The 13342-nt window shown below is 36.9% G+C and overlaps 1 protein-coding gene across 1 annotated transcript in view; it reads left to right on the top strand.

Moving 5' to 3' along the window:
* CLNK (cytokine dependent hematopoietic cell linker) overlaps positions 1-13342 on the top strand; it is a gene marked incomplete at its 5' end in the record, with an annotated part of 103531 nt that overhangs the window by 23986 nt on the left and 66203 nt on the right. The window contains one exon of the mRNA XM_079919803.1: positions 12472-12613. Within this exon, the coding sequence (XP_079775929.1) occupies positions 12472-12613 (142 nt within the window). The remainder of the gene's footprint in view (positions 1-12471; positions 12614-13342) is intronic.

The following is a 13342-nucleotide window of genomic DNA, read 5'->3' as shown; positions in this document are numbered from 1 at the left end:
TTAATATAGAGAAAGGGAAAAACATTACATTTCCATTCCTCAACTATACAATAAAGACAAAAATTAACTCACAATGGCCATTGTGAAGATTGAATAAGGTGAAAATAGCAACACATGGTGCTGCAAGTGTGTGATGAGAAAATCACTTCCTAAAACTCATGGTGAAATTTTAAATTGCAAGAAACTCTTTGGAAAGCAATTTCATAATATTAACTAACAAATATAAAAGTGTCCATTTTCTTAGGCCCCATAATTCTATGGTTGGGAATTTAAATTAAAGAATTAAGCTAAAATTTGGATTAATATTTAAATACTCATTTATATTTTATAATATATTTTAAATGGCAACACACTAGGATCATGCTAAATATTCAATAATAGAAGAATCATTGAATGCATTATGATATATTCATATTATGAAGTCATTAATAATATTTACAAAGAAGTTTAATGACAAGAAAATTTTAATTTTATAACATGAAATCAGATATCTAATACTATAAATAATTTAATTGTTATATTATATTATATTATAATTTTATAATATATAATTATATATAATTATAATATATATAATTATAACTATATATAATTATATATATTATATTATTAATTATAATTTACATAATTTGAATACTTTTAACTAACCTATCTATAGATGATAAATGGGATAGATAGAAATGATAGAGATAGATAGATGATAAATAGATAGATAGATAGACAGGATTTACCTGTAAAATCATTGGTTCTTTACTATTTGAAAGACTTCTTTAAGAATTTGGATTTCCCTGGTGGCACAGTGGTTAAGAATCCACCTGCCAATGCAAGGGACATGGGTTCGAGCCCTGGTTTGGGAAGATTCCACATGCCTTGGAGCAACTAAGCCTGTGCGCCACAACTACTGAGCCCATGTGCCACAACTACTGAAGCCCACATGCCTAGAGCCCATGCTCCACAACAAGAGAAGCCACTGCAATAAGCCCACGCATGACAACAAAGAGTAGCCCCTGCTCACCTCAACTAGAGAAAGCCCGCACGCAGCAACAAAGACCCAATACAGCCAAAAATAAAAATAAATAAATAAATAAGTTTAAAAAAAAATTAAATTAAAGCTATGGCTCTTCATCCCAGGACACACACTCACACACACATACACATGATGAATCAATCAGTCACAAAATATTTTATAAAGTATAAGGCTTATATATACTGAGCTTTTAGTAAGAACCCTGATAGTGACAGTAGACAGATACTAGATAGGTTAACAGATAAATAGATGTAATGCATTATATTTAAAATAAAACTCTGTCCCTTTCTCTTTCTGGAAAAAAATAAACCAAAATATTTATATTTGGTCCTGGGGACAAGTTTCTGAGGGTCTGATGTAGATTCTCTTCAGACCTGGAGCGGTGGTTGCTGTTCCTGCTGGCGTCCCTTTGTGCCCTGAGCCCATGAAGTCTAGCAAGGTGACAGGACTAAAGATGGGCTCTGTCTCACATCTCCAGTTCTTCCAGCAGGTCCAAGGCTTTCCCAAAGAGACTATGCTCTGAGGAGTCTTGGTTGCCATAATAGTATAAAAATGATGTCCTTGCAAAAATGTCTATCTGTCAAATCCCAAAGGAGTCAAATACTGGTGCTTCAACTCAGAGCTCACTTCTGTGTGCAGTTCTGGAGGAGAACAGCCCAGTCACCTCACTCACTTTGCCAGGTCAATTGTGAAAACTCCTGGAGTGCACCTCCCAGCATCTTTGCTTTGCCATGGGCACTCAGCTCCGCTGATACTCAGCACGTCAACTAGAGAGAAGGGATCTAACATGTCCTGAGCTCCTGTCATGGGCAGGCACCAAAGTAGAACCTTTATATACAATTTGCTCAATTAATCTCTGACTGCAACCAAATAAGGTAACTTTAGCCTTCTCCAATTTACAGACTGAAGTAAGGGAGGTTAAGTAACCTCCCCAAGGTCATAAAGTGGACTCACAGTTTAGATCTAGGATAGGATGACTCCATCTTGGATCCATGCTAACACTAAGCAGACCAATCTCACCTGGTTTCCCATCCAAGAACTCCCAGTCTGATCCCTGCTTACCTCCTGAGACCTGACCAAGTAGGCAGGGTTTCAGGACTATAATGACCCGTTGCTGGGGGCACAGCATGAGCGCAAATATGCAAATGTTTCTACTCCAACTTTGTGTTCAGTGACGTAATCTTTTTCCTTTGGGTCACCAAGCTCTCCCCTTCTAACCTGTTCCTGCTCTTAAATCACTATGTCGCTCCCTGGTCTCCTGCACCTGAACTCCTTACGTTTGATAAACGGGCCCTTCAAAACTTCCCTAATTCCTCTGTTCATGTAAGACTCAAGCCTTGCTTTCCATAGGAAGCACTTGGGAAAATCAAGGGCTAGCACATTGAAAGTCAAAATTGTTGTCTTCAGTGGGTCCATCTCCTTCTTCATGATGTCCCATGAAGAACAGATTTACTAAATTGCACTCTATACCTCTTCATTGAATGAGCAGAGTTGCCTTGAGCCGAAGTGGAGCCCAAAATGTCCTCCAGATAGGGGCCTGGTGAGGTCCCCCCATGCTATTGCTTACCTGGAAAGCAGACTCATCCTGTAACTAGTCTTTACTTTTACCAAACTGCTTTGATAGAGTGATGATAAAAAAAAGACATACACTTGGAAGCTTGGGACTACAAAAGCACTTGTCTAAATATATTTCAGAATGAGAATAATGCCGACCTAGAATTTAAACTCAAGCCTATCTAATTCCAAGTTCCTACACTATAGTAAAATCACCTCATAGATATTTCTGCTTATACAATGAAATAGAGTACAGAAAGCACCTAACACATATAAAGTACTTAACAAATGTTAGAGAGACTTTAAAGGGAGGAGAACAAACCATGATTGGTGACCTTCTCTTATCTCAAGCTTTTTTTAATAGTAGTTGTTATTACAGTAGCAGTCATAATAATATTTACAACTAGTGCTTAGTGAGTGCTGACCATCGGGTATTTTGCTAAAAATTTTACATTCATGATCTCAGTTAAGACACTTCTGGTTGAGTATGATGTTAACTGTGGGTTTGTCATATATGGCCTTTATTATGTTAAGGTATATGCCTCCTATACTCATTTTATTCAGTTTTTTCATAAACAGATGTTGAAACTTGTCAAACTTTTATGCATCTATTGAAGTCAATATGTGATTTTTTTATCCTTCGTTTGGTTAATGTGGTGTATCGTGTTGATTGATTTGCAGATTGAACTATCCTTGCATCCTTGGAATAAATCTCATTTGATCGTGGTGTATGATCCTAATGTATTGTTGTATTTGATTTGCTTATTTTTTCTTTAATATCTTTATTGGAGTATAATTGCTTTACAATGGTGTGTTAGTTTCTGCTTTATAACAAAGTGAATCAGCTATACATATACATATATCCCCATATCTCCTCTCTCTTGCGTCTTCCTCCAAAACTCCCGATCCCACCCCTCTAGGTGGACACAGAGCACCGTGGCTGCTTCCCACTAGCTATCTATTTTACATTTGGTAGTGTATATATGTCCATGCCACTCTCTCACTTCATCCCAGCTTACCCTTCCCCCTCCACATGTCCTCAAGTCCATTCTCTACATCTGCGTCTTTATTCCTGTCCTGCCCCTATGTTCTTCAGAACCTTTTACTTTTTTTTAGATTTCATATATATGTGTTAGCATATGGTATTTGTTTTCTCTTTCTGACTTACCTTCACTCTGTATGACAGACTCGAGGTCTATCCACCTCACTACAAATAACTCAATTTCCTTTCTTTTTATGGCTGAGTAATATTCCATTGTATATATGTGCCATATCTTCTTTATTCACTCACCTGTTGATGGACACGTAGGTTGCTTCCATGTCCTGGCTATTGTAAATAGAGCTGCAATGAACACTGTGGTACATGACTCTTTTTCAAGTATGGTTTTCTCAGGGTATATGCCCAGTAGTGGCATTGCTGGGTCATATGGTAGTTCTGTTTTTAGTTTTGTAAGGAACATCCATAGTGGTTGTATCAATTTAAATTCCCACCAACAGTGCAAGGGGGTTCCCTTTTCTCCACACTCTATCCAAAATTTATTGTTTGTACATATTTTCATGATGCGATTCTGACTGGTGTGAGGTGATACCTCATTGTAGTTTTGACTTGCATTTCTCTAATGATTAGTGATGTTGAGCATCCTTTCATGTGTTTGCTGTTAATCTGTGTATCTTCTTTGGAGAAATGTCTATTTAGGTCTTCTGCCCATTTTTGGATTGGGTTGTTTGTTTTTTTTTTATATTGAGCTGCACGAGCTGCTTGTAAATTTTGGACATTAATCCTTTGTCAGTTGCTTCATTTGCAAATATTTTCTCCCATTCTGAGGGTTGTCTTTTCGTCTTTTTATGGTTTCCTTTGCTGTGCAAAAGCTTTTAAGTTTCATTAGGTCCCATTTGTTTATTTTCATTTTTATTTCTATTTCTCTAGGAGGTGGGTCAAAAAGGATCTTGCTGTGATTTATGTCATAGAGTGTTCTGCCTATGTTTTACTCTAAGAGTTTTATAGTGTCCGGCCTTATATTTAGGTCTTGAATCCATTTTGAGTTTACTTTTCTGTATGGTGTTAGGGGGTGTTCTAATGTCATTATTTTACAAGAGGCTGTCCACTTTTCCCGGCACCACTTATTGAAAAACCTGTCTTTTTTCCATTGTATATTCTTGCTTCCTTTATCAGAAATAAGGTGACCATATGTGTCAGGGTTTATCTCTGGGCTTTCTATCCTGTTCCTTTGATCTATATTTGTGTTTTTGTGCCAATACCATAAGTCTTGATTACTGTAACTTTGTAGTATAGTCTGAAGTCTGGGAGCCTGATTCCTCCAGCTCCGTTTTTCTTTCTCAAGATTGCTTTGGCTATTTGAGGTCTTTGTGTTTCCATACAAATTGTGAAAATTTTCATTCTAGTTCTGTGAAAATTGCCATTGGTAGTTTGACAGGGATTGCACTGAATCTGTAGATTGCTTTGGGTATTATAGTCATTTTCACAATGTTGATTCTTCCAATCCAAGAACATGGTATACCTCTCTATCTGTTTGTATCGTCTTTAATTTCTTTCATCAGTGTCTTATAGTTTTCTGCATACAGGTCTTTGTCTCCTTAGGTAGATTTATTCCTAGCTATTTTATTGTTTTTGTTGCAGTGGTAAATGGGAGTGTTTCCTTAATTTCTCTTTCAGATTTTTCATCATTAGTGTATAGGAATGCAAGAGATTTCTGTGCATTAATTTTTATCCCGCTACTTTACCAAATTCATTGATTAGCTCTAGTAGTTTTCCGGTAGCATCTTTAGGATTCTCTATGTATAGTATCATGTCATCTGCAAACAGTGACAGCTTTACTTCTTTTCCAGTTTGGATTCCTTTTATTTCTTTTTCTTCTCTGACTGCTGTGGTTAAAACTTCCAAAACAATGTTGAATAATAGTGGTGAGAGTGAAAAACCTTGTCTTGTTCCTGATCTTAGAGGAAATGTTTTCAGTTTTTCACCATTGAGAATGATGTTGGCTGTGGGTTTGTCATATATGGCCTTTACTATGTTGAGGTAACATCCCTCTATACCGACTTTCTGGAGAGTTTTTATCATAAATCAGTGTTATATTTTGTTGAAAGCTTTTTCTGCATCTATTGAGATGATCATGTGATTTTTCTCCTTCAATTTGTTAATATGGTATATCACATTGATTGATTTGCATATATTGAAGGATCCTTGCATTCCTGGGATAAACCCCACTTCATCATGGTGTATGATCCTTTTAATATGTTGCTGGATTCTGTTTGCTAGTATTCTGTTATGGATTTTTGTATCTATGTTCATCAGTTGTACTGGCCTGTAGTTTTCTTTCTTTGTGACATCTTTGTCTGGTTTTGGTATCAGGGTGATGGTGGCCTCATAGAATGAGTTTGATACTGTTCTTCCCTGTGCTATATTTTGGAAGAGTTTGAGAAGTATAAGTGTTAGCTCTTCTCTAAATGTTTGACAGAATTTGCCTGTGAAGCCATCTGGTCCTGGGCTTTTGTTTGTCAGAAGATTTTTAATCACAGTCTCAATTTCAGTGCTTGTGATTGGTCTGTTTATATTCTCTATATCTTCCTGCTTCAGCCTCAGAAGGTTGTGCTTTTCTAAGAATTTGTCCATTTCTTCCAGGTTGTCCATTTTATTAGCATATAGTTGCTTGTTGTAATCTCTCATGATCCTTTGTATTTCTGCAGTGTCAGTTGTTACATCTCCTTTTTCATTTCTAAATCTATTGATTTGTGTCTTCTCCCTTTTTTTCTTGATAAGTCTGGCTAGTGGTTTATCAATTATGTTTATCTTCTCAAAGAAACAGCTTTTAGTTTTATTGATCTTTGCTATTGTTTCCTTCATTTCTTTTTCATTTATTTCTGATCTGATTTTTATGATGTCTTTCCTTCTGCTAACTTTGGAGGGTTTTTTGTTCTACTTTGTCTAATTGCTTTTGGTGTAAGGTTAGGTTGTTCATTTGAGATGTTTCTTGCTTCTTAAGGTAGGATTGTATTGCTATAAACTTCCCTCTTAGAACTGCCTTTGCTGCATCCCATAGGTTTTCGGTCATCGTGTTTTCATTGTCTTTTGTTTCTAGGTATTTTTTTATTTCCTCTTTGATTTCTTCAGTGATCTCTTGGTTATTTAGGAGTTTTCCTACACATTTTTTCCTGTAATTGATATCTACTCTCATAGCGTTGTGGTCAGAAAAGATGCTTGACATGATTTCAATTGTCTTAAATTTACCAAGGCTTGATTTGTGACACAAGATAGATCTATCCTGGAGAATGTTCCATGAGCACTTGATAAGAAAGTGTATTCTGTTCTTTTGGGATGGAATGTCCTATAAATATCAATTAAGTCCATCTTGTTTAATGTATCATTTAAAGCTTGTGTTTCCTTATTTATTTTCATTTTGAGTGATGTGTCCATTGGTGAAAGTGGCATGTTAAAGTCCCCTACTATGATTGTGTTACTGTCGATTTCCCCTTGTATGGCTGTTAGCATTTGCCTTACATATTGAGGTGCACCTATGTTGGGTTCATAAATATTTACAATTGTTATATTGTCTTCTTGGATTGATCCCTTGATCATTATGTAGTGGCCTTCTTTGTCCCTTGTAATAGTCTTTATTTTAAAGTCAGTTTTGTCTGATATGAAAATTGCTACTCCAGTTTTCTTTTGATTTCCATTTGCATGCAATAACTTTTTCCATCCCCTCACTTTCAGTCTGTATGTGTCCCTAGGCCTGAAGTGGGTCTCTTGTAGACAGCATATATACGGATCTTGTTTTTATATCCATTCAGCCAGTCTGTGTCTTTTGGTTGGAGCATTTAATCCATTTACATTTAAGGTAGTTATCAATATGTATGTTCCTATTACCATTTTCTTAACTTTTTTGGTTTTGTTATTGTAGGTCTTTTCCTTCTCTTGTGTTTCCTGCCTAGAGAAGTTCCTTTAGCATTTGTTATAAAGCTGGTTTGGTGGTGCTGAATTCTCTTAACTTTTGCTTGTCTGTAAAGGTTTTAATTTCTCCATCAAATTTGAGTGAGATCCTTGCTGGGTGGAGTAATCTTGGTTGTAGGTTTTTCCCTTTCATCACTTTAAATATATCCTGTCACTCCCTTCTGGCTTGCAGAGTTTCTGCTGAAAGATCAGCTGTTAACCTGATGGGGATTCCCTTGTGTGTTATTAGTTGTTTTTCCCTTTCTGCTTTTAATATTTTTCTTTGTATTTAATTTTTGATAGTTTGATTAATATATGTCTTGGCATGTTTCTCCTTGGATTTATCCTGTATGGGACTCCCTGTGCTTCCTGGACTTTTGACTATTTCCTTTCCCATATTAGGGAAGTTTTCAACTATAATCTCTTCAAATATTTTCTCAGACCCTTTTTTTTTCTCTTCTTCTTCTGGGACCCCTATAATTCGAATGTTTGTGCATTTAATGTTGTTCCAGAGGTCTCTGATACTGTCCTCAATTCTTTTCATTCTTTTTTCTTTATTCTGTTCTGTGGCAGTCATTTCCACTATTTTATCTTCCAGGTCTCTTATCCATTCTTCTGCCTCAGGTATTCTGCTATTGATTCCATCTAGAGAATTTTTAATTTCATTTATTGTGTTGTTCATCATTATTTGTTTGCTCTTTAGTTCTTCTAGGTCCTTGGTAAACGTTTATTGTATTTTCTCCATTCTATTTCCAAGATTTTGGATCATCTTTACTATCATTACTCTGTACTCTTTGTCAGGTAGACTGACTATTTCCTCTTCATTTGTTTGCTCTGGTGGGTTTTTATCTTGCTCCTTCATCTGCTGTGTGTTTCTCTGTCTTCTCATTTTGCTTATCTTACTGTGTTTGGGGTCTCCTTTTCGCAGGCTGCAGGTTTGTAGTTCCCGTTGTTTTTGGTGTCTGCCCCCAGTGGCTGAGGTTGGTTCAGTGGGTTGTGTAGGCTTCCTGGTGGTGGGGATTGGTGCCTGGTGCCTGGTGGTGTTCTGGTGGATGAGGCTGGATCTTGTCTTTTTGGTGGGCAGGACCCCGTCTGGTGGTGTGTTTTGGGGTGTCTTTGACCTTAATATGATTTTAGGCAGCCTCTCTACTAATGGGTGGGGTTGCGTTCCTGTCTTGCTAGTTTTTTTGGCATAGGCTGTCCAACACTGTAACTTGCTGCTCGTTGAGTGGAGTTGGGTCTTAGCATTGAGATGGAGATCTCTGGGAGCGCTTTTGCCATTTGATATTACATGGAGCCGTGAGGTCTCTGGTGGAACAATGTCCTGAACTCAGCTCTCCCACCTCAGAGGCTCAGGCCTGACACCTGGCCAGAGCATCAAGACCCTGTAAGCCACATGGCTCAGAAGAAAAGGGAGAAAGAAAGAAAAGAAAGAAAGAAATAAAGGAAGAAAGAAAGAAAGAAAGAAAGAAAGAAAGAAAGAAAGAAAGAAAGGAAGGAAGGAAGGAAGGAAGGAAGAAAGAAAGAAAGAAAGAAAGAAAGAAAGAAAGAAAGAAAGAAGGAAGGAAGGAAGGAAGGAAAGAAAGAAAGAAAGAAAGAAGGAAGGAAAGAAAGAAAGAAGAAAGAAAGAAAGAAAGGGGAAGGGAGGGAGGGAGGAAGGAAGGAAGGAAGGAAGAAAGAAGAAAGAAAGAAAGAAGGAAAGGAAGGAAGGAAGGAAGAAAGAAAGAAAGAAAGAAAGAAAGAAAGAAAGAAAGAAAGAAAGAAAGAAAGAAAGAAAATATAATAAAATACAATAAAGTTATTAAAATAAAGAATTTTTTAAATTATTAAAAATTTAAAAGTAATAAAAAAAGAAAGTGCAACCAAACCAAAAAATATATCTATCAATAGTAATAAGTGCTAAAAACTATACTAAAAAAAAAAAATGACAGACGGAACTCTAGGACAAATGGTAAAAGCAAAGCTATACAGACAAAATCACACAAAGAAGCATACACATACACACTCACAAAAAGAGGAAAAGGAAAAAATGTATATATTTTTTGGGAAGTCTGAGGTCTTCTGTCAGTGTTCAGTAGGTTTTCTGTAGGAGTTTTTCCACATATAGATGTATTTCTGATGCATTTGTGGGGAGGAAGCTGATCCCCACGTCTTACTCCTCCTCCATCTTGAATGTCTCCTGGACTTTTGTTTTTGAAATGTTTTTGATTACTGCTTCAGTCTGCTTACTAGGGATCAGTCTATTCAGAAAATCTGGTTCTTCATGATTCAATCTTGGAAGGTTATATAATTCTAAGAATTTATATCCATTTCATTTTGGTTATCCAATTTGTTGGCATATAGCTATTCATAGTAGTCTCTTATAATCTTTTGTATTTCTGTGGTATTTGTTGTAACTTCTCTTTTGTTTCAGATTTTATTTATTTAAGCCTTCTCACTTTTTCTTAGTATATCTAGCTAAAGGTTTGCCCATTTCATTTATCTTTTCAAAGAAGCAGGTCTTAGTTTCATTCATCTTTTTCTGTTGTCTTTTTTTCTCTATTTCATTTACTTCCACTCTAATTTTTAGTATTTTCTTCCTTCTACTGACTTTGGTCTTTGTTTTCTCTTCTTTTTCTAGCTATTTTATGTATAAGGTTATATTATTTATTCAAGATTTTTCTTATTTCTTGAAGTAGGCCTGTATTGCTACCTTCCCTCTTAGTACTGCTTGGCTGCATATGTAGGTTTTGGTATGTCATATTTTCATTTTTATTTGTCCTCATGTGTTTTTTTTTTATTTCTCCTTTGAATTTTTCCATTAACCCAATATTTGTTCAGTAGCATGTTGTTTAGTCTTATGTTCATTTGTCTATACAGGTTGTATCCTTTTCTTCTCCCCCTCATATTTTTGTTGCCACAAAAACTTCCCTTTTTATGTTGTGAGTTCATTACCAAATTTAAGTAGCTATAGTTATTTTTAATGTTTTTTCCTTTAACCTTTATGCTATAATTAAGTGTTTAACAACCTATTCTGATATAGAGTTGCAATTTTCTGATTCTATTTATCACATTACTCAAAGTTTTGTATACTTTTACCTTTTTGTTTCAAGTAGAAGAGCTCCTTTCAACATTTCTTGTAAGGCAGGTCTAGTGGTCATGAACTCCCTCAGGTTTTATTGTCTAGGAAAGCCTTTATTTCTCCTTTATATCTGAAAGATAACTTTGCTGGATAGAGTATTCTTGGCTCACAGTTTTTATCTTGCAGTATTTTGAGTATGTCATTCCTTTCTCTCATGGCCTACAGAGTTTCTGCTGAGAAGTCTGCTTATAGCCTAATGGGAGTACCTTTGTAGGTTACTGTCTTTTTTTTCCCTGAGTGCCTTTATTACTCTTTCTTTATCATTGACTTTTGACAGTTTTAATATAATGTGTCTTGGAGAAGGTCTTTTTGCATTAAGATAATTAGGTGTTCTATTAGCTTCGTGGACTTGTATATCCAGTTCCTTCCTCAGGTTTGGGAAGTTCTCAGCTATTATTTTTTTAAATAAGCTCTCTACTCCTTTCTCCCTCTCTTCCTTTTCTGGTATACCTGCTATCTTATGGTGCTTTTTTCTAATGCAATCAGATAACTCTTATAGAATTTCTTCATTTTTTAAAAAAATCTTAGTTCTCTCTCCTCTTCTACCTGAATCATTTTTAAATTTCTATCTTTGAGCTCACTGATTCTCTCTTCCACATTATCTGCTCTATTCCCAGTGCTTTCTAATGTATTCTTCATCTCGTTTACTGAGTTCTCAAGCTCCAGAATTTCTGTTTGATTATTTTTTAGAGTTTTAGTCTCTTTGGTAAAGTATTCCTTCTGTCATTGGTTTTATTCCTGAGCTCATTGAATTGCTTTCTGAGTTTTCTTATGGCTTGTTGAGTTTCCTCATGACAGCTATTTTTAACTCTACCAGTTAGATCACAGTCTCCTGTGACTTAAATTTGGTTTCTGGATAATTGTCATATTCATTTTGTGATACTGTGTTACCACGGTTTTTCATGGTGCTTGATGAGTTGTTCCTCTACCAGTGCATTTGAAGTAGTAAACACCTCTCTTGTTTAGGTAAAGCTTTGATTACTTTGATTCTAACAGTTCCACAGATTGGTAATTAGAGACCTTTCTTTTGTTTTTCAGTAGGTGCTGCTATAGCACGTTTTCGTTTTTTCTTATCTGAGCTGCCTATTTGAGAATCAGCAGTTTCCACCCTCTACTGCCTCTACCAGAGATTTCACTGGCGCCCTTGTCATTGCAGCTTATGCCTCTGGGATCACTGGTGCCTTGCTGATGTCAATGTCACTGCTGCTACTGGCATCTTCATGTCCAGTGTTGCTTGAGTTATCAGCAATGCTACTGTAGCAAGGGATGGGGAGCCATGGGCAGGGGGTGCCAGAATCACACACACACCTGGCGTTTGCAGGTCCTGCTGCTGCTGCTGCTGCCCAGTTCCTTGTGGCCATGGGCACCACTGTAGCCAGGAAATAAGAGTCGTGTACCACCTCTGCTGCTGCCACCAGGTTTTCTGGGGGTCAGGATTATGGGCACCACCTCTACTGTTCCCCTGATTATACTCTCTCTATGTATTCCGATCTACCTACCTTCAGATGTACAAACATGTGGATCTCTCTGGAGTCCTGGTGTCTTGGGCAGAGGAACCTTTGTTGAGTTATGGTTGTTTTACTAGTTGTAGATTGAAGGGGAGAGACAAAGGGAGTGTCTCACACCATCATAACGCTGATGTCATTCTAGGGATAACATTAGAATTCTGCCTACTACAAGAATTTAACTGCCTCAGATCCCAGACTCTCAAATCTTTAACTCCAAGCTAAGAGAATCCATATTACTCCCCTAGCTAGCATGGTAGTCTATAATCTTTGTCATTATTGTACCTTTCCTTGACTCACTCAAACGTTCCTTCCTTAGGGAAGGAACTTAGCAGCAGTCCTCGATGGAGCAAAAGACCACACAGACGAGGACTATGAAGACCTTGAGTTTCACATGGTAGAAGCACAGCAATCAGTGAAAATTTTACCAGCCAGGCCTATAAAGGAATCTGAATATGCGGGTAACATTTGGGGGCTGAAATCTGAAAATGCATGTCCGTGCTGCAATAATGCATAGCAACTAAAGCTGCAGGTTCTGAATTAAACAGCTCTAGTTTAAAATCATGCCTCTATGTCTTATTAGCTGTGTGACCTTGAGCAAGCATCTAAAAATCATTTTCTCTATCAGAAAACAGGGTTCATAATAAGAGAACTTACCCCCAGCGTGTTTTTTGAAGATCACATGTATGATGCATGCTGAGTTCTCACCAGAGGACTTAACACAGAGACAGAGCTCTGTGACTATTGGTTATTATTATCATGATGCTCATCTTGAGTCCTAGAAACAACTGATGAGCATGACAGAACATTGACCAGCAGGAATGTGGGCAACATCCCTGTTAAGACAAAGTTTGCATAGAGGAGATTACAGTAAAAGGGAAGACTTTTTAATATGGCTGATATGTTTTGCCAGTAACCAGCATATGAGTGCAACTAGGGCATGGCAACAAAGCCAAGCTTTTTAAGAGAAAGAAGAGCTTATTACAAATCCACCTTTGCCTCTTTCTAACTGGGGTGCTTTGGGAAGCTCCAGCAAGTTCTCTGAACATTAGCTAAAGCACACTGCTGTAAGGGAAAAGAGAAAGCATTTGTGATTTCTGAGAGCCTGATCTACTAAAATGACTCTACTGGGGAGAATCACCTTGTAAATAATAATGATATTCCTTTCTTCCTTTACTCAGCAAGCATTT

Source organism: Stenella coeruleoalba (assembly GCF_951394435.1).
Source record: "Stenella coeruleoalba genome assembly, chromosome: 4".
NCBI lineage: Eukaryota > Metazoa > Chordata > Mammalia > Artiodactyla > Delphinidae > Stenella > Stenella coeruleoalba.
The sequence above is the reverse complement of the archived record's forward strand: the minus strand, read 5'-3'. Positions and strand labels throughout refer to the sequence as shown.